We start from the raw sequence: 26,797 nt of genomic DNA on the forward strand, positions 1-26,797 counted from the left end.
TGTTTCCAGGGCTGTGGCCTCAGTAGAGTCTGAATGTACCACACCATGCTTGGTGCCTGCTAATTCCCTCAGTGCATAGCTTCTTAATGAACAGAAGCAGTTGGACAGGAAATCCAATTATCATTCCTTTTTATGTTTTGGGCTGACAACCACATCCTCAATTGTACTTGATGAGATGTAGTCTTCAAATGTTCCCCAAAGGTTTGTGGTTTGTGACTGTAGAGCAGTCAGTGTTTGACCCTGAGGATTGACACAGTGTTGTATGGATTATATCACCTAGATAATTGTAGCACAGAGTCTGATACTCCTTTCCAGCTTAGAAAACTCTAACCATAGCCTAGCAGGCTGTATCTGGGAGATATAATTCATGCCTCTCTTCTTGTTTGCGTATTTAGGGGATAGTCTGCTCTAACAACTTGTTTGTGCATCACGCGAGATACCTAGACTCTTTGTAGCTTGGATTTTTTTAACAAGAAGCTATCCAGTACAGATTGCAGTGTAACAGAGAAATTGGCAATTTTTCTTTCCCTTTGCTGTGCGGGGCAGGGGGAGATTCTCTCTCACATGAGCCATCTAGAAGAAGACAAATTTTGCATGAAATTGTTTCTCCTAAGCCACCAAAGGAACATTCTGTAATGTAGCTATTGTACAGTTAATAACCAGATTTGGAGTCCTGTCTCTTAGTTGAGGTTGGTCATCTTGCTCTTCAGAACCCTTGCAGGGAGCTAAGGGAAGATAATAGCCTAAGTCTTTTCAATGAGGACATTTCTGTTTGACCTACTCGCTAGAATAAAACCAAAAAGCATAACCATTAACTATTTGATACCTGATACCATAATGTTTTTCCTGTTTTAACAAGCAATGTTAGCATGACTAAGCCCACTAGTACAAGCATGGGCCTTTTGCCTAAAGACTTACCTCTGAGAATGATAATGGAAAACTTACACTTTGGGGGAAGTGGAGCAGGCTTAGGTTCCCAAAGCCCTGAAGTACTTTTGCAAGTACTGCTGGATATTAAGAATTAGGCTTAGAAACAGGTTAATATGTCTGCATGGCTTCCAGTTGACTTGTGATGTAAGCGAAACAAATTATTTGGCACGTAGGGAAAATGAATTCATATTCCTCCTGAAAACAAATACGTATTTTTATCAATATGTTACTTTAAATAAGCCCTTCTAACAGTACAGAAACTGTAATTTCTGTAGGAAATTGTTAAAGGAGAACTGAGGGAGGAAATATCTAAATGGTTTCCTTTTTGTATCCCTGGATGAAGGGACCTCAAAAGATCATTTAGTCCAACCTTTCATGGAAAATGAAGACTAGATGAGATTAATCTAGCACCGTGTCCAGCCACAAATTGAAAATGCCTTGTGATGGGGACCATGTCCCTGTGAACGTTGTTCCAGTGATTGATTATTCTCACCGTAAAAAATTTTTCTTATATCAAGATGAAACCTCTCCTGGTACAACAAGTACAAAGACAAGTGTTAAGTCCTGCATCTGGAATGACATAACTGAAGAGCCCAGTACAGGCTCAAATCTGTGTAGTGGGGGGCAGCCTTGCTGAAAGGCACCTGAGGGTCCTGGTGGACAGGCAGCTGATCGTGAGTCACTAGTGTGCTGCTGTAGCAACAAAGGCAAATTGGGATCATGGGCTGCATCTGCAGGGTCATTACGAGCAGAGATAGAGATGTGACCATCTCACTTTATTCAGCGCTGGTCAGGCTGCACTTGCAGTGCTGTGTCCAGTTCTGGTCCCTAAAATTCAAATTGAAATACCGAGGTTTTTATATATATTTAAAAAACAAACAAACAAACAAAAACACACCCCACCCTCACCCCACCAATACTCTATGAATGTCAAAGTGTAAAAGGAGCATCATTTCTATAATATGCAATGTAATTGCCCTGTTCAAGAAAGCATAGACTTGGACCTGCCCCAACATTAAATGCTGCTTCAAAACGACCTCTTATGTTTCCTTTCCTCCCTAAGATCATAAGAGCAAAATGATTTTGAAATCACACCTTTCTAGCATTTTGTAGAGCAAGATCTTCTGGCTTAAAAGTAGTTCTGGCTAAAATAAATTTCAGAGGTCTGTTTCTGATTTATGGATAACTGCTGTAGGAAAAATAGGCTGGAACTTCAAAAGGTCATGTAGTCCAAACACATCTGAAGGAAATTTTCAAGTAATCTCCCTTCCTTCTCCTAAGTTATGTTGTTAATGCTGTTTTCCCCGCATCACAAATGGGTGTTATTTTGCGCATTTTTCAGTTAGGTTTGCAGGACTTCTATTACTGAAGTCTTGGCACAGCAAGCTCAAATACTGTATTTTTACAGAGGAAAGGAATTTACAGCTAATTTCTGTCACGCTTTTAGGTAAACTTTTTTGGTTTGTTCTGTTTTGTTTGAAAAATGGAACATGGGCTGAGGGGAGAGCTATACGTACACCGCACATACATAGCGATCACTCTAAACAGATTCCTCCACTGTAAGTCCTTTAATGTGATTTTTGGTTTTAACCTAATTTCTCACTATCTGAAAACCCTGCTGGGCTTCTTGCCATGTTGCCGAATAATTGAAGCTCTGTTAAGCTGTAGAAAACTCTTACCAACAGTAGCTGCACAACAGATGCATTTTAAACACTAGCTTTCTTTTTTCTTTTATTTTTTTTTCTTGTTGATTTGCTAGCCCTTTCTCTGAGCCAGTCTGCCCTAAAAGTGATTCAGAACTAGAAGTTAAACCTGCTGAGAGCTTGCTCAGATCTGAATCTCACATGGAATGGACATGGGGAGGATTCCCAGAATCAACCAAGGTAAATATATTTATTGTCTCTCACTTTGTGAACTGAATTTCAGCATATCTAAAGTTGTGTCCTAAGAAAGGATTGGAAATCTGCTGCTGTTCTTCAGAATAATTCAGCTGAAATAGGAAAGTAGCACCTCCTTGTGGCTGGCAGATAGTCGAATTTATTGAGTTCAAAAGCTGGTCAGCAAAAAGTAATTCCAGAAAACCTAGCAGTAAAAATCTGAAACTTTTGAGTTTTTAGTTAGAAACTGAAGAAAGCAACTTTAGAAGTTAATTTCCTTTATTTTAGGCTTCATTCTAGTTCATTCCAGAAGAACTGTGGCCTTGATAGAGTAAATTTGATATCTAACATGACAGCTGGTGACAGAAGCCCTGGTACATCCACATTTATGCTTTCTTCTTGCCATGGTTTGGTCAAGTCAGTACTTCCTCTATGACAGTTTCTTTACTGAACTTATAAATAAGCTATTGTAAGAAGCTTCTGTTGCAGGGAACTTTGCCAAGAAGGTGGGACATGTTTTATGTTGCGAAAATACATGTTGAAATTCTTACCTGGTTTACTTCTGACCAGGACTTGTACCATGAGTACAAGTTTAATGTTTCAACTAGAATAAAAAAAACATCTGAAGTGAAAGAATTGACTAGAATTTTGTTTTTCAGATAAGCAAAAAGGAGAAACTGGAACATCGCAGAACAGCTACCATTACTCCATCAGAGAAGACTCATTTTAGGGTCATCCTCAGCTCTGATGAAGTTGAAGATGATGATGATGTGAAAGATTCTGTCTGTACAGTACTGAAACCTGAGCCAAGAACTCATCCACTGCTTAAGCAGATGGATGTTAAAGATTCTCTTGCTTCTGCAATCATAGAACCGCAAGATCCATTGCCATTAGATGCTGATCATCATTCCAGACTGTTGGTGGACCCTTTACCAGAAACAAAGCCAATAGCAAAAGTTGACTCTCCGTCAAAAAAGAAAGGTATGTAATAAAGCTGTTGATTCTTTGCTTCAGTGTCATCTACCAAATTTGAGGCTGTAGTAGAAAAAGTGTAAATGTACCTTTTCAATTTTTGCTATTTAAAGTCTGATCTGAATAAAACTATAATTAAACTCTTAGATTTATAAATGCTACAAGTAAGTCTGAATTTTCCACAATTAGGTTTCTATTTGATGTGTCTGGATAGCTTCATCTTAGTAATTTTGTTAAAATTAACAGGGGTGCACAAGCGAAGTCATCATCAGGGGCCTGACGATATTTACTTGGAGGACCTAAAGGCTTTGGAACCTGAAGTTGCAGCACTCTACTTTCCCAAAAGGTAATTTTGAATAACGGTTCTATGGGTCTAGGGTTATATTGCAGTTGCACTGTGTGAGTTATTAAATGTGTGATTTAGGTGTTTATGCACCAGTTCTGATAAAGAGTTGGACTTCAGGTTTCTAGGCTTTTGTGGAGTAATCAGTACTGATCTTATTGTGAAAATCTGCTTCTGATTTGATAAGAAACACATTAAAAGATCATGTGGGACATCATTAGTGAGAATTTTCATCTTTGTGGAACCTGTATGTTCTGCAAATAAGGGGGGGAGGGGGGGAGGCTAAGTTTAAACTGCACATTCCTTTTGCACACCAGTACTCTATCTTGCCATATTGCTAGCTCTAGAAAAGCACACATCAGTTTATTTGCTGCATGCCCTGTACATCACTTCCAACAATTTTTTTTTAAATATCAAAAAAGACCAACACAAAAAAAAATGCCACAAGATTTTCATGCAAGGCAGCTCAGTCTCAAAATTCACTTTTGTTTGGTTATTTTTAATGAAAACAAAGGATTCTGTACTCCAAAAACACTCTCTAAAAGACTAACTGTCTAGGAAGACTTCTGTAAAAATACAGCTTCATAAGGAAGAAGTGTTTATTGGTTTATGTTAAAACTCAATTTGTAAATTTTTCAGTACTTGTTGATCACATTACTCGGGATCAAACTAATAACTCTAACTTTAGATGACAATGTGATATTTTTTATTTAAAAGGCCACCTTTCTTTTCTATTGTATTTTTTCCAAACACACAGTGTTCTAAACATGAAGCAATGTCCTTTTTATTCTTATTGTATGGCTTTCAGGTAAAGACGGATGAGCATAGTATTGTTCTGTAAAAATAGAATGTAGAGGATCTCTTCCTCATTTAAATCCAATTTTGTTGCAGGCAAGAGAAATGTAATTATTTCCCAATTTAGGTGAATGTTAGGAGAACTGGAAGATGTCAGTCTGCCAATGGTTGGGGGTGTGTGTTTGTGTCTGGTTTTTGTTTAGTTGGTGTCGTGCATGAGTGCGTATCTATCACAGTTGATTTTAAATTGACGTTGTAAAATGATGTACTTAAAAGAAATGCAACAGCAAAATTATTATTTTTTTTTTTTAGTAATCACATATTGTGTTCTGTAACCTAAAATCTATACATTTTCTTTGCAAGTGAAATGCTTATGGAAAATGTGGACTTCTTCTCTCTAGTGATTCTGATCCGGGCTTCAGGCAGTGGACAGAGTCAGATAACCTTTCCGGCTCCCAGTCACCCCAATCAGTAGGAAGTGCTGCTGCTGATAGTGGTACAGAGTGCATGTCTGATTCTGCCATGGACTTGCCTGATGTTACGCTTTCACTTTGTGGAGGTCTCAATGAAAATGGAGAGATTTCTAAAGGTAGGTGAATAATGAAACCATAAACAGTAATAAAGCTCAGGCAGCTAGACAAATGAAGTGTCTTGAAAGCTCTAATTTCTACCCTGCAAAGCTTTGGCTTATTGTTATGTTCACGTTGAGAAAAGGGAATGGATAATCTTTCATTTTCTAAAATTCTCAAGCATTTGCCAAACAGAGATAGTAGAATTTAACCTCAATTTAATCAAAAGCACTTGATGTCTTGAAGCTTTCTGTCTCCTTTTTTGCACTACATATTCCATATCTGACCAACCACTCTTGTTTCTGTTTGCAGTTACTTTTAGTCCTACACAAATGTCACAATTCATGTTCTTTCCAGTTCACCTTCTTTCCAAGTCTTTCCAATTTTCTTCTTTTTCAGTTGGTTTAGGTTTTTTTGGTTTGGTTTTTTTCAAGCAATTAAAAAAACATTGACTATTGTGTTGGACCATCTCTTCTCCTGCTGTACTTTTCCTATCCTAAATGTTTGTTAACCTTTAGATTCTTACCAGCTGATGCTTCTCTATTAATCCTCTGGTTAATTTTAATATTGAAGTTGCATGGATTGCATGTACTGCAACATTTTTAGTATTACATTGCATTACATAGTCATCCAGTCTCTAATGCATCAGGTGAAATTTGCATGCTTATTAATAAAGGCTCAGAACAGCTCTTGGTAATGTGGTAGTAATACTGGATTTGATTTGAAAAAACTCTGTCTTCCTTGCAGGGGTCTTGCACTAAAACATGAATTTCTGCAAACCTCAATAGTCACTAGTCATGAAAATGCTCTTAGTATTCAGTGATGAAACAGCCTTGGAAAACTGACAACATTTTTCCCCCTCCCCTGTTAGTGTAGTACATAGGCCCCTTACCTGCCATAATAATTTTTAAAGAAAACTTGCTTAGACAAGCATGGCTCTCTTTTTCCAGCCAGTGAACTGAATTATTTCCTTCCTCCTCCTTATCATCCCTCTTCTAATTTCTTAATTCTCATTACTGTGGCTCTTGAAGTGGTATGAGGTTTCCCCTGTTACTGAGGAGGCAGTCACAAGACTCTTAACAGGTAGGCTGTATTAGCATGTCTTGAATGATGTTGCAAGATTGGCAAAGACTCTGAAATGACAGAAAGCATTTTCCTAGATACAAACTAATCAGACATCTTGGGATTTTATATTATTATTTCTAATTAAAATCTGCTTCTATTGCAGAAAAATTCATGGAACATATTATTACTTATCATGAATTTGCTGAAAACCCTGGACTGATAGACAATCCTAATTTGGTAATAAGGATTTATAACAGGTAAATTCTCTATATCATGTAATTAGGTCATAGAAGATCTCATTTGAAATCTGCTCTTTAAAGTGAGTGCATTTCTCAGCTTCCATTGCAATTTGTGGTTTTGGTGGATTTGTTTCTCAGTCCCAGAGAATGATTTTGAACTGAAGATTTGCATTAAGTTTAGCTTTAACTGAAGTGAGATTTTTTTCAGCAATTACCACTGATGTTGAGTTGTATATATTAAAATAACTTGCTTGCAGAACTTTTAGTTGTTAGCAGCAAATATATATTTTAATCAACCAAAGGGCAGTTTGTACACTGATATATTTATTGACCTCTAGTCAGATTTTGTAATACCTTATCAATAACATGTTTTTAAAACAGGTATTATAATTGGGCATTGGCGGCTCCAATGATTCTGAGTTTGCAGGTGTTTCAGAAGAGTTTGCCTAAGGTAAATAGATACATCTATACTTTTTTTTGAAGACTTTGTATGTTGTAGCACATGATTGTCTCTTTATTTTGTTCTTCTATACAAATTAAAAGCATGCCTAATTTTTCAGGCTACTGTTGAGTCTTGGGTCAAAGAAAAGATGCCAAAGAAGTCTGGAAGGTGGTGGTTTTGGCGCAAGAGAGAAAGCATGACTAAACAGGTAACTGAGACCTATTTTTATTTTTTAATTTTTTTTTTCTTCCCTTAGCTGTTAAAAGACGAAAAAAATAGTGATTTGTCAGAAGTGCCTCAGAATGCAGTTCATACAGCTCTGTGTCACTGATTGCCAGCTGAGAGTTACTTAGTGTTGCAGTAGCTGTAGCTGCACTAGTCTTAAATACCATATCCTTATTTGCTGTTACTAGTGGTTTCAAGAAAATTTATTGTATTCAGCTGTTGCACAATATTCTTAAAATTCTTTTTTCTAAGGCATAAGCAGTTGTCGGAGCTACTCTTCAGTCACTGCAGTTATGTTTTAGGAATGTATACACAAATAAATAAGTAGCTGCTATGGTGCATAATAAATGTTATGCTGAGACACCCCATTTTAGACTCATATTTTAGGCACATACTTAAGGCTTAGAAAGCTTCAATTTACTTCTTCCCCAAACCAGTGAATTTTATAAGCTTAGAGGCTGACAGCTCCTTTAATGCTAAATTCATGATGTTAAACTAGCAGTTCTCAACTCCAGGCATGCAGTTTTGTTTCATGAAATAATAAAGTGTTTTAGTGGATCATCTCTTCATAAGCATAAATAATAATTTACAGAATGAGCGATTCTGAGGCTTAATATACTTTATGTACTACATTGATAGCTATTTGCATAAGTGTGAACTGTGAATTCACTTGGATCAGTTTAAAATGCTTAAAATGTCAATATGTTTTTTATTATCATATTGCTTTAGATACCGGAGGCAAAAGAGGGGAAAACTGAGACGCAAAGAGCAAATGAACTGCCAGCAACTATAAAAGAGCAAGTTAATAGTAGGTGTGTTCCTGTCTGAAGACTATTTTGTGGACTGAATAGTGTCTTCCCCTGCCCCTGCCTCAAATGAGGAATTCAGTAGAAATTTACTGTGGGAAGAAACATTTTCCTCTACGCTACTGAAGAGGAACCAGATGTGTTTAGTAAAATAACGTAGCAGCAAACATTGTAGGAGCTACAAATACACTACAATTATTTCTTAAATCCTATTGTGTTTACTTCTTAAATCATAACATAACTGACAGAACAACACAGACATATATGGTAACCTTTAGCAATGGGCCACTACTCTGTAAATATGGTGGTATTGTTTCTGAGATATTGTTTGTCTTTTTTTTTTTAAAAAGCCTAATATTGTATGAATAATTTAAACCATGTGCAATTTTCTGTAACATTAAATAATTGGAATAATAAAATAGTATTAATTACAGTGCGCAAGTTGCCCAAGATTGTGGTTGAAAACTAGCAAGCAGTATTTAGTACAAAACTGTCCCAGTCTAGGTAATTTATTTTGCATTTTCATATTCTCCCATGATTTTATGGAGGTACTTGTAAATGTTGTTGCTGTCTTAAAGATTTGAAAAACCATATTGTGATGGAATACTTCAGAGAAATTAAATGCTGCTTTTAATCTTGAAATCTCTAATTAGCAGAAAAATAAGTCTGAATAAACTTAAAAGGTGAGCTACTCCACTAACTTATCACCCACCAGTTAAATTATATAGTTAACTGTGGCAGCTGTTTAAAAAAACAAAAACTGTTACTTATTCAGTATCCCTTTTCATCTGCAGTTTACTTAATTCATCAACACAGTATTAGTGGCCGCTTCACACTGTGTCTTTACTAAACCCATCATGTGTGGAGCCAGTTAGTAATAATAATGTTTAGAGCTCCACCAATGCTAGCATGTGTTACAAGTCTTACTTGCTTATTGACATATACTGGCTTTATCTGGGCATTCACTAGACCATGGATTTTGTTAATCCGTGCTATCAGGCTAGTAGTAAATCCTCAATGTAAGCAGAAATCACTGCTGCGTAGGAATCTTACACCATTAAAGAAGGATTTTCTGTAGCTTACATTTATTCTGGTTGATGTCATGTTAGACCTCCAGAAGATGATTCTTCTAGTGATGAAACGTCGCAGGAGTTGAAGGAGTCCCTGAAAATAGATTCTGCCCCAGTAGAGCATCCAACTCATGGGAATATTACATCTTACAAGAAGTCACTTAGACTGTCTTCGGACCAAATAGTAAGTAGCATGCCTTTCTTGTAGATGAGATGCTTCATAATTCCATTCTGATTGTAAGAGTTGGACTTTTACTGCTTTTTAGAAGCAATTTACAAGTACATTTCACAAAATAAAAAATGATCTTTGGGTTACTTTTCTAGCAGTAGAAAATAAGAATGGGGAAATCTAAAATGAAATTTAAATCTCTTCCTGTGCTAGTGTGGGCAGCTGCAGGGAATATTTGATTTTTTTTTTTTCCTGTTGTTTTTTTTAAGAATATGAGTTTGGATTAAAAAAATAATAATTTCTTACAAAGTTCTATAATCAAACATCTGTATTAAGATGTTGCCAAAAAAGTGGCATTGTTGGCTTCTGCAGTTCGGATACCCTGGGATCTGAACAGTCTAATAACGTACATTTAAATTGGTATGCAGTTTATTCATTGCAGTCTACCTTACAAGCTAGTTTTGCAACTGCCTAAATGTATGATCTTAATCAGGGAAGAATTTTGAGGAAAGTACCCACTAAGTAGAAAATACTATTTCTCACTATAGCAAACAGGCAGTTCCGTTTGACAGTACTGTAAGTCTACTGTAATAGCAAGAATTAATGTAGCAGAGAGTCAGATTATCTGCTGCTGTAAGCAGATATAGGAGCTATGGACAAATACACGTACCCAGACTACAAAAGAGACTTTGCCAGCAAAACTGTGCCAGTGTTAAACTGGGATTCACTTTTTGATGAGTTAATCAAAATAGACGAGGAAGAGTATATGAGCCATTTCCTGTAGCTCATTTATGATTCTAATAATTTTACAGTGAGGGCAACCTACATTTTAAATTTTTTTGTTTTATTCTAAGGCAAAGTTGAAACTCAGAGATGGCCCTAATGATGTTGTATTTAGTATTACAACCCAGTATCAAGGGACTTGCCGTTGTGAAGGAACAATATATCTCTGGAACTGGAATGATAAAATCATCATATCGGACATTGATGGAACAATAACCAAGTAAGTATCATTGGGTTTTTTTATTTTCTTTGATTATTTTTTTTAATCTTGCTTTATTGATCCTATCCTGCTTTTCAAAATTAGATGAGGAAACTTGATTCAAGACGACTATTAAAGAATATTCATTAACACTCATAGAAAAAAAAATTGTTGCTTTGATTTTTATTTCTATCTGCATTTACAGCAAGCTAGAAAATGTTTTTTAAAAGAAAAATACAAAAGTGATAATATTTATCGTGTGACTGTTGCCCTTTCAGTTAGACTTCTCCAGGTTTAGCAGCCTTATGTTAACCTGGAAACTGACTTGTGTGGTATGGCCCCACTAATTGCTCTGTCTGCAGTAGTTACTAGTTCTCTTTTGAAATGGTTAGGACCTTCTACAGAGATATTTATTCTGCAGATACTCATTATAAATTGTGTATTCATTAGTGGTTGTCTTTAACAAAACTCATACACTTTCTCTGATTTTGCTTTCAGGTCTGATGCTTTAGGACATATCCTCCCTCAGTTTGGCAAGGACTGGACTCATCAGGGCATTGCGAAACTGTATCATTCCATAAATGAGTGAGTATGTAATCTATGAAGCAATGAGGGTTTTCTAGAATTTGTGAATTAATGGGCAGGTAATTGGATCATTGTTAATAATTATGCAGTTTATTATAATTTGTTGGTCTAAATGTTGGGAAGCGAGCTACTTCTGTCTTTCACAAACAAAACTCAGTTTTTTCCCCAGATGTATACTTTAGCAGAAATGGAAGCTACCACTTTTACTAGTTCTCTTAAATGTTTGATTCCGCATTTTAGTTGTTAAAAACTGTGTGTAATATTGTTGTGACTACAAAAGAGAACCATAATAGCAATAATTTCTCAAACAGTCATGTATATGTCTGTTACCACCAACTCAGGTTGATCACAAAGCCTATTACAAACATAGTACAGTGTAAATTCAAACTTAAATTGTGTTCTTCCAATGGATAAATATTTTGTGTTCTAATGCGTTTGCTGCCAAACTCAAGTGAATGCCCCTTAGGATAGATTTCATGTTCTGAAACAAGCCTAATAAAAAAACTTGCCACTGCCACAAAGAGAAGGCTGGTGGCTTGGCTCAAGTTTTCTGTCACTTTGTGCTTCTGACATAAGTCAATGCAGCTCAGTGAAACAGTAGAACAGTAATTCAGCATATCGGCAATTTCCCCTTCCTCTCTCTGGGTTAGTCAACTGAGCAGGCTCACCTTCTGATCTGCAAGAACCTGCAGAGGCAGCCCGTGTGCCTTCCCCCTTGCAGCAGTGGTGAGGTGTTTGCTTAGTTTAAAAGTGTTGTGAACCATACCTTTATAAACGTACTGTTCATCTAAGAGGTATATAGCCTTATAATGTTTATGTCCAGTAACTTAGAGCAGAATAAACCTACGTATCTCCTCCCCTTCCAGATTTAGTTCTTTGTTTATCAAACTTTTTTTTCAAAAATATAGTGATGCCAGAAACAATAGTTGCTACTGAGGAGGAGCACAGGATGATCAGCTGTTAAACACACAATGATCCACTTAAAATAATCAATGTTTGTTTTTACAAACAAACAATGTTTGTTTTTAACTTTAATAGTCTTTTTTTCCCCAAAAATATTTGGGGTCTTAGAATCTACTGTTGGCCATCGTTCTGTGGCTGAATTTTGTCTGTGGCCCCTTGCAGTCCATGGGAGATAACCTGAATTTTTGTATTCAGTGCATAATAGAAAATTACTTTTGGAATTGTTTGCCAAATTGAATGACAGTTCAGGGGCTGGATGAATGCTTCTTGGTATCCGTCCTTCACTCTGCATGGTGAATTCTGCCAACAACCTGAAAAAAATCCAACAATCAAGACAGAAGATCTGGCATCCAATATTATGTGATGCAGATAATTTAAATAATTGCTATCATTCTACAGCTGGGGTGAAAGAAGCTGGATAAAACCAATGTGGCACTTATTTAAGCACGATCTAGTCCATCTAATTGTGTCACATTACTATTGCCATCCCTGTTCTTTTTGCACTTCCTGTTTCTCAGTTTTGATTGAATCATGTATTTAAGTTATTATATGCCTTGAATATTGTTTTTATCAGTGGAACAGACTTTTCCTATGTGTTTGTGCAGCACACTGCCACGAGTCAATACCTAAACGGGTGCATCTGGACACTGCTATAACCATATACTTTTGTTGGCGAAGAAAGTCTTCAGCAGGAATATGAACTAAGTTGATAATTCTTTTCTAGAAACGGCTACAAGTTTCTGTACTGTTCCGCCCGTGCCATTGGCATGGCAGATATAACCAGAGGATACCTACACTGGGTGAATGACAAAGGAACGATTCTCCCTAGGGGCCCTCTCATGTTGTCCCCCAGCAGTTTGTTTTCTGCCTTTCATAGGTAAGCACGTGGGATTTCATACATCCATTTCCTCTCCATCTCAGAGAAAGAAGCAGATTAAAAAGATTTGGCATGCTAATCACTGTAGCTGTACCCAAACGTTCCACTGGGTGATAGATGTGCTACTGAGACTTGATGTCCCTCTGTTGATCATTTATAAGCTATTTGTTTTGTCTGAATTTCACTTGCATTATACTTGTGTTTCTGTGGGCATGTTAGAAGTGGCTACAAACCACAAAATATCAGTCACAGAGCAGCTCACCTTCCCTTTTCTTCATTCCTCTAGTCTATGACTGATTACTATTAGGTCCTGTTTATACCAGTACAATTTTGTCTTTTCAGGTATGGCTGCAAGGATTGATTATAGTGCAGTGCAACTACACAAGATAGAGGGAAAAGAAAAAAAGCTGGGGAATATACACTAGGTGATCTTGTGATATTGGGAGTGCTCCATACATGGCTACTTAAAAAGCAATATGGAGTTAAGCTATGGGTCAGTTCCGTTGGTCTTTTGAACCAGCCATAGTCTGCCCCCTCTTGATGGGAAGAGTTAATAGTGGAAAAGTTTTACTTATTTTTTACTAAAAAGGCAAATGATTCATGGCTGGTAATGACAGCAGCTTCCATTAAGGTCATGAATAGGCCGCCCACATTCTTCTGTCAGAGGCGGGAGTTCTAACAAGCTGATGTGTATTTGATTTGGTCTTCTGATTCAGATGGTCATCTACACGAAAAGCAGTTCACAAACTGCATTCTCAACTGGGAATTTCATTCCATTCACTTAGCCTAGGCACAGGTTTTTTTTACTATGGATGTTGGAAAACAGAGACTATTTTATTGTCTCTTGTATCATTCTTGGAAAGCTACTGACCAATGTCTATATAAACTACCGATGCTAGCAACAGGAAGCAATGATGATATAAATATCAGATAAATGGGGGAAGGAGGATACCCTCTATCAAACAATGATTTAGAATTTGACTGTTGAAATTTTATTTTAGGGAAGTAATAGAAAAGAAGCCTGAAAAGTTCAAAATCGAATGTTTGAATGATATCAAGAATTTGTTTGCTCCCAGTAAACAGCCTTTCTATGCTGCTTTTGGAAACAGGCCCAATGTAAGTCTGCCCCTTTCTAACTGAAGGTTTAAAATGCATGAAATACTTGGGAAGCAAAGGACATAGACACTTGTATCTGTTTGAATTTGAATAAGCAAATGGGTCACTGGTGCTTTTATGGGTTTGGTCAGGAAAACTCACATGCAGATACCTTAAAAGGTACTAGAACTGTTTGTATAGAAAAAAGGTTACAAAGATGTGTTGGTATTCTCAAGATCTTATTAAATACGTTCCACCTTTGCATATTCTTTTTCAGCATTTTTGACGGCTTTATAACCTAAGGGTATTAATTCAGTGCTCCTCAGTCTTGAATCCTTTTTCCTGTTTTACGGTTCCTGTATTTTCTCTACAGATCAATGTTACCGTAATTGAGCTAGAGAGAGAGAGAGGGTATTCTAAGAGGAATATTGTCACAAGAAATGGTATTGTGTGGTATAGATTTTGTGCATGTTTGTGGTCCTAGGCTTGGGAACAGGAATTGAGGGATTGGGGGTGGGAGGAATGTTTTGTTATGGTGTATGTATGGGTTTGGGGGGATAATCTTGTTTTATTTTTGGCTGTTGTTTAGGGGACTTTTTTAAGGGTCAGCTTTACTGTACCCTTTTTGGATCAGCTTTGCTCATTCCTTCAAGAAATTGTTTGTTGTATCACATTCAATAAGGGAATGTTGAAGCATGTGCTTTTGTTCATGCTTTTTGCAGGATGTATATGCCTACATGCAAGTGGGAGTTCCGGACTGCAGAATATTTACTGTGAATCCAAAGGGTGAACTGATCCAAGAACGGACTAAGGGAAACAAATCTTCGTAAGATCATTTTTGTTATTTCAGCTAAAGAAAGTAGTTAGGAATGAGATTACAAAATAATTGCGATTATGACCATGATTTGATCTCCTATTACATACGACACGTGAAAATCTTACTTGCTAGAGACTTACAGCTTTGGATACTTAACTGAAACTTTTCAAAAAGAAAAGTAAACTGTCGAAATAAAAATGAAATTGCTTCTGCAGTAGCGATGACTTATTTGACTATAGCTTTCTGGTCTAGACTTCTAAAGCTCCTTTTTGGCTACAGTTGAAGAACAGTGACTAGACTGTAAATAATGGTCTTTCTTCTTTTTTAATATAGATATTACAGACTAAGTGAGCTCGTGGAACATGTGTTCCCATTGCTTAATAAAGAACAGAGTTCGGCATTTCCATGCCCAGAATTCAGCTCCTTTTGCTATTGGAGAGAGCCTCTTCCTGACCTTAACATGGATGACCTGGCCTGAAAAATACTTCTCACCTAGAGACGGAATTTCATATTCAGCTACTCAACTTCAGTTTAAATGTGAAGAACTTTCTTAACGAAGATGCTAATTTATATACTGGTACCATAAGTCTTACTTAAGAAATCACTTTAACTCTGTTGGTTTAAAACAAAGAAAATGCAAAGTTGCTGTCTATTTTTTTGTGTGGGGGGTACTTTTTTTGTTTGTTTGTTTCTTTCTTTATTGTGTTCTAAGGCACTTGAGATTGGCCTGTCATTGATGGTCATGGTACCCAAGTGCTTTGGGGCAACTAAATGCTGAGGTAAACTATGACTGCATTTTCATCATACAGACCTTACTGTAAACGTAGATTATTTTTTTTTCGTATTTGTCTTAATAGTATATTTTCTAAAATGAAGCCAAAAAGTGTATGGAAACTGCCAAATAGAATGTCAGACCTATTAATAAGAAGCGTGGTCTAATGTTCAGATGGGCAATTAGGCCATTTTTGAAAGGAGCCAGAACTTAGGACCAGTGTGCTCTTTCTCAGCTGAAATACAGAAAATGTGTAGATGTTACTAGCCTGACAGACTCTGAAGACACAAAACCCCTCTTTAAATGTAAATATGCCTTTTGTCACATGTACAAGACTGTGCTTGTACAATTCACACTCAAACTAACTCTGCTTATTACTTTTCTTACATGCAATGCTTAAACTATTTCATGAGCTTGTTAAAATGAAACTTGTCTTCAGATACTTGTGTGGCTTTTGTTGTTTTCAGGCTGCGCTATGTCATGTTAAATTTCATCAAGAAAAATCTTGAACATTTCTGTAAGAGTTAGGGAGCTGGCATTTTTATTTCCTTTTTCAACACAGAGATGATGCATATGTATGTGTATGCTGTGTAGGCCAGTAAAACGTATGTACAGATTATATTCAGGGAATTGTAATACTAAAAAAATTATGTATTTAATTTTTTAATTGTCTACTGCAGGTCTTTCCAGAATTCCGTAATGCAGGTTTTCAGTAGCTGGAAGGAAATGCAGCTCAATAGTGAGATTCCAGGTATGAGAATGGTTGTTAAATGCTGCAGAGCAGGAAAAAAACCTTTTTGTTCTTTTTTTCCTTTTTTTAAGTTTTGGGTTATTCATAAACATCATGCTGGTCATTCCTCAGGTTCAGATCAGAGCCTGCGAACAAATTGCATTCCAAGTTCTAGTATTTATCAGCTGTAAAAGCAGCTAGTATTTCTCTCTCCAAAAAGTACTTGAAGGCAAAGGTAGTTCTGCTTTTTAAGTTGAGTTAGTGCATTTAACCTCCTTTGGACAAATCTATGGTGAGAATGTATCGTTCCACCAGCCCAGAGGGCTTAAGGACTGCAGTCATTTAAACGTGAGTCCTGGGCTCTCTGGGCACAGACTCTTTTCTGTCACTCCTTAAGCAAGTTCCTGGGGCCATTAAAGATCCTTCCAGGGGCAACGTCCAGAATTTCCACCAGGCTCCGGGGTGAGCTCTTCCCCCGTACACAGGTCCCAGTGGGAGCCGGGAAGTGTGTGTGATCTTTAGAAGGCATTTATACGGCTCCCTGCTGCGGCGCCTGCGCCAGGGCTGCCCTTCTCAGGAACAGCTTGGGCAAGCCCTTCTGCTTCAGCTGCCCTGGGCTCAAGGCAGGAAAGGAGCTCTCCTTGTTTCACTACCTGCAAAAGAGTACATTTAGAGGATTTTGCTCCCCCACCCCAGGAATATTTTCTTTCCTTTATCAGACTGAGTAGTCTTAACCCACAGTTCTGATGTAACACCAGCTAACGCCAGATAGTTGGTGAACTGCTTGGGGGGATAATTTTTAGATCACTATATAAATGAAATTATTTTTTTCTTCTCCCTTATAAAACTGTAGCGTATTCCTATGTTTATAAAAAAAAAAAAAGAGCAGGGGCAAGCAAAATCAAGGTGGAGCCTCTCTTTCAAAGCAGTAGTGGGAGAGTGGGAAAGAAAGGATACCTATCTGTCACGCTGTGCCGTGCACCTAAGTGAATTGACAGGCATCCTTGTTCTTAGACAGTAAGAACAATACTTTCCATGACAGTTTCAGCAACTTCTTGATCCTGTTACGAATCTACTCAGTGTTTATGTGGATTTCACAGGATTCAACTCGAAGTATATGTTGCTCTTACTGCTTTTTTCTTTTTTCTTTTTTTTACTCTCAGAAGCTTACAAACCATTCCGTTGGGTTTTTTCCCCCCTTTTCTTACCTTTTATGCCATAGATTTCATTAGAAGCTGAAATTTCATGATCACCAAGTGCTTTGAATATCAACGGGATTTGAGCTTTTAAGTCACTTAAATACTTTAAAATAAATAAATAATCCAACGTAATAAAGTATTTTAATTACAAGATGAAATATTCTATCTAAAGATTCTATTTTACATAAAGGGAGTGAAGCTGCCTCTCCTAAAACAGTCCCTTGTGGATGTCAAAATTTTCTTTACTATGCTTAACTTATACTTAGTGGCCGTGGTATTACACAGGTTTTCTAAAAATAAAAGCACTTCATGAAACTGGGATGGGTTTCCAAATGGGGCAGACTGTTACCAAGGTTCAGCTGTATCTTTCTTGATTGACTTTTTTACTTGGTTAATTTTTTCTCTTCATTTCAGTTCCATTCATCTTTTCAGGTTGTTATAAAGGTAAGCTGTGGAATTATAGGAGGGGACTTGAGTAAATGAGCAGCAAAAGAGTATCAGGTGTATCTCCAAATGCGTGTAACTTCAGCTGGTATGAATACGGGAGTTGCGTGGTTAGAGAGCTCCTCATTCTGCTAGCCTGTCATTTTGCATTACAGGGATGTCCAAAAAGTTGCTGCGTTGAAAATTTTGCTTTTTTGCTCTGTAACAGCTACAGCTTTGATATTTGTTTTTTGATGAAATGTAAAAGTGTTCTTGAGTATTTCTGATATGAGCAGGGTGGGGGGGGAGTTGTTTCGTTTTTCTAAATCTGGCTGGTATTTAAAGCTATTCAGATTGTTTGTTAACCCTGTTTAGGGACAGGCCGTGGGGGCACTGTACCTGTCATCACGTACCCGTGTAATTTGGACTGCTGGGCACTTTACTGACCCTAGAAAAGACATCTCGTTACTATCAAACTGTGGGCTTGTGCTGCAATATTAATATGAAGTGGAGTAAATAAGAATTATGCACTAGCCTGTCCTTCGTTACCTTAGTCGAGAGAAGTGGCCTGAAACTAATGTTTGAGAACAAGTTGTGCTATACTTATTTAAAATCAGCGCAAGGTAAATCATTCTTTCTATGAAAGAGGAACTTCTAAGTGTGTGTGTCTGTAGGTGGACGCGCACCCCTGTTAAGACTGTGTTGTTGAAGATGCAGATCCTCTTAGCGTTGGAACCCTGTCAAAGGCTGAGTCAACGATACCTATCTGGGAAATAAATAAGGAACATTGCAATTCAAAACTTGTTAGTGACTTGGACATTACCGATTTCAATAATGATTTAAAGATCAGTAACTTCAGTGGTACACATTTCTGGGTTGTTTTTTTTTTTTCTTTTAACTGTACCAAGCATGTTTTGTACTTCAAAAGGTTGGGCTCTCATCCCTAAGAGTATACAATTGCATGTGCGATCTTGGCTCATGTATCCTTGCCTTCCAGTCATCAGTATACTCCTTTTAAAACTTCTTTTTTTTTTTTTTTCCAACTGGAAAAGTTTTAACACTTGTGTCAACTCTGTCATGGAACTTCTGAAGCAAACTCTGAATCCGCTTATGGTAAAGACGAGAGATGAGATTTCATGTTAATATTTCATACAAGTCTTCTAGAAAATGCTGTCATATGAATGAGAGTTGTTTAAATGACTGTAACACAAATTCATAATGAAACATCAGAAATACATAGTGAATTTGAGATGCCTTTAAAGTGTCACTTTTGCCTGAAGAAGTTTTAGTTTCCAGAGTTAAATTCTGCTGAACAGAATGGAATCATTTTGGATATTTTCTACAGTGTTAATTACTTCCAGATGAAAGTTAAAATGTTGGTTTATTTTGAGGGTGGGAAAACTCTCTTCAATCACTTGTTTCATTTTTTATGTTAAAGATGTGGAATACTTGATTGTTAAGCAACTCAATCACTAATAAGGTAGTGTGTTCAAAATTGTCAAATCTGTGATCATACCAATACAGTGGCTTTTGTTAAGACTGGACTATCTCGGGTACAGTAACCCACACTTCAGTGCAATGTTTATTGATGTTCAGAACAATGTTATCACAATAAACGAACTTAAACTAAAATTTTTCTTCCCTTTGTACTTGGGAATTCCATTCTTATATTGCTAATTTAGTAAATGTGGGTTTATTTAAATTGTACTTGTATTTTACATGGAGTTCAAGTTGCTCTCCTAAGGACTACGCTACATTTGCTGTCTCTCACACCCGGTTTACTTCTTTCAGAGTATTTGTACAACCGATAAATAATTGCTGTCATCACACTTGCATTGCCTGCCAGTACCACTATTGGGTTATAACTATAATGAAAAGCAAACGTGCATTAATAATACAGAGTATCAGGTAACAGAGGCACGACTTGGCAATACACAAGCTGCCTTGAAGAAAATATTGCAATGGCATAGTTTGAGCTCTTGTAAATCTGCCCTAATTTGGAGTTTTATCCTAATTCCGTCCAAGTTTACTTTTTCCTTTCAAGGCAAAGAGTATTGTCTTCTGTGACAGTTGTTAAATTGCTTGAGGCAATTATTGTGAAACCGTCATGGAAAAGGGGCCTCAAGCTTTCGGTAGAAACTTATTCTTCCTAGTCTCTTGCTGGTTTTGGTAAATGCAACTACCTAGCGGCCTGCCTTAGAAAATCCAACCCTTTGAGTCACACCTAAGTATGACAGATCTGCATGAACGCGTAAACGATGTTATGCCTCTTGATCCTTTTGCAGCGTCTCACTTGTGTTGCTGCCGCCGGCACCCCCGAGCCCCCCTTGTGCCCAGACACAGAGTTCCTTCCTCAAGCATTACCATCTTCTGCCGCAGCAGCAGACCCTCCGTGTCGTCCTGCTCACACGCTGCACCCTTCTCTTCACACCGAGGGTACCCCACTCTCTTCACCACCCATCTTTCACACCCGGGCCTCAGTACTTTGGTCATCTGCTGTGCGTGACTGTGCCAGTGCAAGCAATAGAAGGGTGGTGTGTCCTACGTGTGCCCCATGTCCACATCTGAGCTGGCAGTGTTTCTCCTGTGTCCGTCTTCCCTTAATAGACTCCCGCTTGAGTAATCTTGTTCTTGGTGGATGGATTTTTTTTGTCTTGGATATGTAACGAATAGAATCGCAGTTTCTAGAAACACAGTTTCCAAGAATGGGCTCTTCCCTGTGTGTGCGCAGGGCACCGTTCCTGGAGCTACACGGCACGGTTTGTACGCCAAGGGCTCCAGGAGGCGACGTGTGCAGCCCTGCGCCATGTTGCTGGGGAAGCAGGTGTGCACTCCCACGTGTTGCAGTTGCCGGCCGAGCTCTCGGCCCAGCGGTGAACTGCGCTGTGAGGGCTGCCTGCTCGGAAGGGTTTTCTGGGCAGAAGTCCTGCGTGCTGCATGGGAGGGAGAGGGATGGTTCAGAACTTCCAGAGGTTTCACTGTTGGACACAGCAAGGGCTTGTTGGGGTCTCCTGTCCAGCAGGGGCAGCCACTTCTGGCAATGTATTTTCTAAGCGTGACGATACCCGCTGCTTTTCCTCCCCTCCTCTGGCCTTAGGCAAATTAATCAAACCCCCAGTGATGTCTCTGTCCCATTCCGGAGCTGCCCACGACCTCTCTAATCGTGCGGGGGCTGTAGCAAAGAATAGCAGATAGACTCCAGCGCTGCACCAGACCCTGCGGGGTATTCTTCGCGGTGGACGCGGGCGGTGGGAAGGACTGCCAGGCAAACGGCTGCGGCAGCAGCGTGGCTCGGGGGGAGAACAGATGTTGAGCCGCATGAGAGCGAGGCCTTTGCTAATGGCTGTCACGTGTAGTGCTTTGAATGGGGCACAATTAACTGTGCATTGGGTTAATTACAAGTGATGCAAAACCATCTCCTCGGGAGGGCTGCAAAAGCCTTTGCTTGTAAGGAAGTATGCCAGATAGAGATAGTTTCAACTAACCATTCATCTTTAGTCTGAATTAATCTCAGTTCTGCTTTAAGAGCTGGGTGGCTGCCAGTCTCGCCCCAGCACTGAGAGTGGGTGCGCCTCAGGTTTCCTTCCTAGCCAGTTCTTTTGTTCCAGTCTTTCCCTGCCTTCTCCTCCTTCCTGCCTCCCTGTTCCCTGCCTTCTCCTCCTTCCTGCCTCCCTGTTCCCTGCCTTCTCCTCCTTCCTGCCTCCCTGTTCTCTAACCTTCTGTTCCCCAGGTCCGACGATACTTCACGTATACCTGCTCTGGTGAGAATAAGCAACGTAGCCCAAACTGCTCAGCCTGGAACTGTCTTGAGCGGCAGGGCTTGGACAGTTGTGGTGAACAGGGCAACATCTGGCTGGTGGCCAGTCACCAGCGGTGTTCCTCAGGGCTCAATTGTAGAGCCTGAGGGTGTTCAATGTGTTTGTGCATGATCTGGATGCAGGAGGTGAATGCACCATTAGCAGGTTTGCTGATGATACCAAACTGGGAGGTGCTGTTGACTCCCTTGAGGGACACGATGCCTTGCAGAGGGATCTGGATAGATTGGAGAACTGGGCAATGGGATGAAATCTAACAAGTCCCAATGCCGGATTCTGCACCTGGGACGGAGTAATGCCAGGCAGAAGTACAGACTGGCAGAGGAGTGGCTGCAGAGCAGCCCTGCAGAAAGGGATGTGGGGGTGCTGGTCGGCAGCAGCTCAATAGGAGCCAGCGGTGTGCCCTGGCAGTCAGGAGGGCAAAACACATCCTGGGGTGCATCACACATGGTATAACCAGCCGGGCAAAAGAGGTGATTATCTCACTGTGTTCAGCATTGGTGTGGCCTCACCTTGAGTGTTGTGTGTAGTTCTGGGCCCCACAATTTAAGAGGGATATGAAGGTCCTTGAATGCGTCCAGAGGCGGGAAACAAAGCCAATGGAAGGGCTGGAAGGAATGTCTCATTAGGAGCAGCTAGGGACTTCGGGCTTGTCTACTTTGGAGAAAAGGAGGCTGAGAGGTGACTTCATTGCTCTCTACAGCTTCCTGAGGAGGGGATGTGGAGAGGGAGGTGCTGATCTCTTCTCCCTGGGATCCAGTGATAGGACACATGGGAATGGTTCAAAGCTGCACCATAGGAGGTTCAGACTGGACATTAGGAAGCACTTACTTAACGAGAAGGTGGTCCGACACTAGAACAGGCTTCTTGGAGAGGTGGTCCATGCCCCAAGCCTGTCAGTGTTTGAGAGGCATTTGGACAATGTCTTGAACAACATGCTTTAACTTCTGGTCAGCCCTGAATTGGTCAGGCAGTTGGACTGGAAGATTGTACATCCCTTCCAACTGAAATAGTCTGTATCTATGGGATTGTTCAGTCTGGAGAAAAGACGGCTCCGAGGAGACCTTATAGTGGCCTACCAGTATCTTAAGGGGGGGGTCTACAAGAATGCTGGTGAGGGACTTTTTAGGATGTCGGGTAATGGTAGGACTAGAGGGAATGGATTAAAACTAGAGATGGGTCGATTCAGACTGGACTTTAGGAAGAAGTTCTTCACCATGAGGGTGGTGAGACACTGGCACAGGTTGCCCAGGGAAGTTGTGGATACCCCATCCCTGGAAGCGTTCAAGGCCAGGCTGGATGGGGCTTTGAGCAGCCTGGTCTAGTGGGAGGTGTCCCTGCCCATGGCAGGGGGGTTGGAACTGGATGATCTTGAAGGTCCCTTCCAACCCAAACCATTCTATGATTCTATTCTACTCTATTCTAGTCACCAGGAATCAGGGCACTGAATGAGCAACTAAGATGAGCGAGAACTGTTGGCAGAACTTCTGTGCACCACAAAGCCTACCTAACAGAGCTTGACGCTGAATAAACACTTAAAGTATACATGGAAGCCTGACAGAGAAGCCAGAAGCTGCAGTTTTAAAGGTGTTGGAGAGAGCAAACAATTTTGGCTCACAGTGCTGCTGCGTTCACTGAAAAGCGAAAGACCATCAAGACATCACACAACAGGTGGGCTTTATTTGGGCATATCTGCAGTTGTTGTCCATCACACAGTTTTCTTCATGTTCCTGGATATTACTCTTTCTTTCTATACATGAATATAAGTATACACATGCATGCACAAAGCATACTCTCAAATGTTCTTTGCTGAAAAATTACAGTAATGTTTGGGGTTTTTTTACAATCAAGATAGCAAAATGGAGAAATGCCAAAACCTGCTTATGTAGTAACACGTTACAAGATGGTTTTTGAAGTCTCCCACGTACAAAGAATTGGCAGAGCTGCTCTTCTGCATCTCGTCTCGAGTCTGCAGGGTACGTTGCAGGAGGATTGGTGCTGGCTCGAGTGCGAGTCTGTCTTGTGGTGACACGACACTGCCCCCAGGTATTCCTGGTAACGTGACAATTTGAACTCTGAGCCATTATCTGGGAGCAACTAGCAGCCAAAGCCTACCTGCCGCGCAAGCCTACAGGGAGCGCGTGTTCCTCCCGGCGCCAAGCTGAGACTGGAAACACATTTGTAGTTTTGGTTGAAATAGATCCGTTTCCACTACTGGGCCGTTAACACAAGGACTTAACTTATTCAGCAGCTAAAACTCGCTTCCGAATGCACAATGTATCTTCAGGAAACAATTCAGTCCCGATTTGAATCTCCTCATCGCAGCTGGGGAGCCCTTTCCCTTGCATTCCCAGTGCATTTTAAAGCTGCGTTGGGTGGCGCTGGGCATTCTGTTTCAAGTTGCTTTCCATTTACAGCTCGCTCTATTTCTTTGACTATTTGTAGTTTTTCGTGACTGGCTGGTTGGCTTCACCAAGCTGACTGGGGTCCCTCAGCACAAAGTTGCTGCAAGTAACCCGGCGTACATTGGAAGGATACACGGTGGAATACCACGGAAAATCCTCATTGCTTTGAGTGGTCGGTATAGCGATGTCTCCGCTGTCTCTGAAGTCTTAATAGGAAATTAAAGTAATGAGGTAGGGGTTTTTTTACATGTTTTGTGGTGAAAATTGGCATTCCTGCTTTGCTCTGAGCTTCCCTGGGGATACGACTGATTTGTACATTGCTTTGTTGCCTTTCCCCATCGCTGCTCTAGGACACACTTTCCAGGTTTGGCCAGAGCAGAGGCTGTCGGCATGGCGGAGATTCTTCAGCTGTTCTGCTGCTAATGACCCGGCTACGGGAATTCACCTCTCTCACAAGCGATGCTGCCCTGGAGACTCCGCTGGTGTTGATATTTGGATGGTCCCTTAGAAACCACCTTGCCTCATGCCTGGCCAAGGGGCTGTCAGACACACGTCTCTACGGCTTCACCTGGTACGGTTTGGTTTTCTTCCCGTTTTGCTGTGAAATGGGAGCACCTGCCACAATGGATACTGTTTTGCCCAAGAATCTCACAGTCCTCACAGACTGCATTGCAAAGCCACCTACGAGGCAGCACTGTGATTTATGAAACAGGCAGCATACCTGCCTACAGCTCCCACCTACAGCATTATTTTTTTTGAGGCTTTCTTGGTTAACAGATGCTTCCTATTTGAGCTGGTGGATGTTTCTGGAGGTGGTAGTCAAATCACGACCCCACGGTGTGAAACGCTCCTTTCAGTGCAGGTATTTCCTCCTCCTGTTGCTGGTTCTCGCCAAAGATGCAAATGCTCCGTCAGTGGGTTGAGGGTATTCTGGAGCAAGGCTCTTGCTCCATCCTTTGAAGCCAGGCTGTTCTGTAAGGAGCAAACCCTCAGCAGGCCCATGAATGTGTCTGTGCTTGAGTCTCTTCCAGCTGCTGCTTTAATTAATGTTTTATCTGAGCAGACACTGGAGCAGAGACTGGAATTCGGGCTCCCCCTTCCCTTTGCTATTTAGGGGCTACAGAATTGTGGTCTTCCCGGCTGGTGAATATTCCACTTTGTAAGCTCCAGGAAAATAACCTCATCAGGAGAAACTGTCCCACCTACCCTGATTACAGCAATTACCAAGGAAGTGGAAATTAAGGGTCGAGTCTCCCTCAACAAAGGCAGGAATCTAAGACAGAGGTTCCTTGTCAAAGGTCATAGCTTTAGCCCCTGCGCTGCTAGAGATGGTGGATGGGAAACTATCCCTAAAAGCTCTAAAAGGTGTCCTCAAAACACGCTGCTGAGATTGGGCCCTGCTGTGACATAGTTCAGGGAATTCTTTATACCTGCATTATAAGGGCTCAAACAATCTCAGCATCGGCAGCAGCAGATCCTGGGGTACACAGGGAAGCTTTCTGGTAGAACAACTTTCTGGCCCTGTCCCATGAGCAGAACTGGGCTGGATTTAGAAATCTAGTGGATCGGTTAGGTTAAGAATTAGATGATACACCTTTTGCAACTCTTAGCGCTGAGCTTGCACTGCTGACTCTTAAAAATGGCTCACTTGGAGGGGGGAAAAAGAAAAAAGAAAAGAGGTGGTGTTTGCCAGCTAGGTCTCCCTAAGCGCTCAGCTCATTTTGTTTGTTTCCATGAGTCATTTTTAGAACAGGCAACAATAATCTAACAATGCTTGAGTCACACGTAGTCTTGAGCCAACTTCTTAGAGAACACAGCTTTCTTGAGAAGAGTGAAAAATATTCTAAAAGGAAAAGTGCCTCTCCAGCTTTTGTACATAATGAGAAATTATGTATTTTAAAAAAAAAAGTGGTTGATGTAATTGGCTTTTGAAAACACAGAAGACATTCTTTCCTGTCCTTCCCTTTCAATTTTGAGACCGAGGAAGGCATGGGACAGAGAGGGGCTGTTGAATTAAGACAGAAGAGAACTAAGCCCCCCTTGAACAAGCCTGCGGTCGCCAACTGCACGCTGTCGCCTCACGCTCCAGCACAGGTTGAGACAAATGCGCAAGGAAACGAGACGGGGGCGACTCCCTTTGTCAAGCTGTGAAGCGCAAGCTGACTGTACATCTTTGGCTACCGAGTAGTAGTTTCGTACAGAAACAGCCTTCCTGCTACAAACTCCATCCAATCCTGGCTTTGCTTATCAGTAACACCGTCACTGCTGAAAATCAGGTGCCGAGGGATCTTCCTAATCCAGGTGCTTTAAAACCCCGCTCGCAATTTCCTTCCTGCGCTCGCGACTCGGTGCGATCCCCGCTGCACGGGGACTGACTCAGAGCTCCTCTGCGGAGGGAAAGGTTGTTCCGCCTGCTTTTCTCAAAAGCAGCTCAATTTCCAGGATGTGACAGTTTGTTGTGGGAAGGCCCCATCTCATCGCCTGGAAACCAGAGTTATTAGGGAGTATCTATTCCAAAACTAAGCAACAAAGGCGTTAAGCCTTCATCTGACCTCCTCAGATGGGAAGGGCTTCAGTCAAACCGTGCTGTGCTGCTTGGAGCGCAGGGAGTTCTTCCTTCACCTAAAGGAAT

At 40.3% G+C, this 26,797-nt stretch overlaps 1 protein-coding gene across 7 annotated transcripts in view; it reads left to right on the forward strand.

Moving 5' to 3' along the window:
- The window catches only part of LPIN2 (lipin 2), a 42,909-nt gene extending 26,570 nt beyond the window's left edge, over window positions 1–16,339 (forward strand). For 4 of the 7 annotated variants that reach the window (XM_074576773.1, XM_074576772.1, XM_074576775.1 and 1 more), the window contains 15 exons: window positions 2,690–2,813; window positions 3,467–3,788; window positions 4,026–4,125; window positions 5,319–5,506; window positions 6,715–6,808; window positions 7,172–7,241; window positions 7,351–7,440; window positions 8,187–8,269; window positions 9,373–9,517; window positions 10,357–10,505; window positions 10,983–11,069; window positions 12,757–12,909; window positions 13,911–14,025; window positions 14,727–14,830; window positions 15,155–16,031. In XM_074576773.1, the coding sequence (XP_074432874.1) occupies window positions 2,690–2,813; window positions 3,467–3,788; window positions 4,026–4,125; window positions 5,319–5,506; window positions 6,715–6,808; window positions 7,172–7,241; window positions 7,351–7,440; window positions 8,187–8,269; window positions 9,373–9,517; window positions 10,357–10,505; window positions 10,983–11,069; window positions 12,757–12,909; window positions 13,911–14,025; window positions 14,727–14,830; window positions 15,155–15,299 (1,969 nt within the window). In that variant the 3' untranslated portion in view covers window positions 15,300–16,031. Of the gene's footprint in view, window positions 1–2,689; window positions 2,814–3,466; window positions 3,789–4,025; window positions 4,126–5,318; window positions 5,507–6,714; window positions 6,809–7,171; window positions 7,242–7,350; window positions 7,441–8,186; window positions 8,270–9,372; window positions 9,518–10,356; window positions 10,506–10,982; window positions 11,070–12,756; window positions 12,910–13,910; window positions 14,026–14,377; window positions 14,448–14,726; window positions 14,831–15,154; window positions 16,032–16,273 lie in introns of those variants that run through there. The other 3 variants (XR_012585713.1, XM_074576776.1, XM_074576777.1) reach the window with 3 other exon arrangements.
- The last annotated feature ends 10,458 nt before the right edge of the window (window positions 16,340–26,797 follow it).

Source organism: Larus michahellis, chromosome 2 (genome assembly GCF_964199755.1).
Source record: "Larus michahellis chromosome 2, bLarMic1.1, whole genome shotgun sequence".
Classification (NCBI taxonomy): Eukaryota; Metazoa; Chordata; class Aves; order Charadriiformes; family Laridae; genus Larus; species Larus michahellis.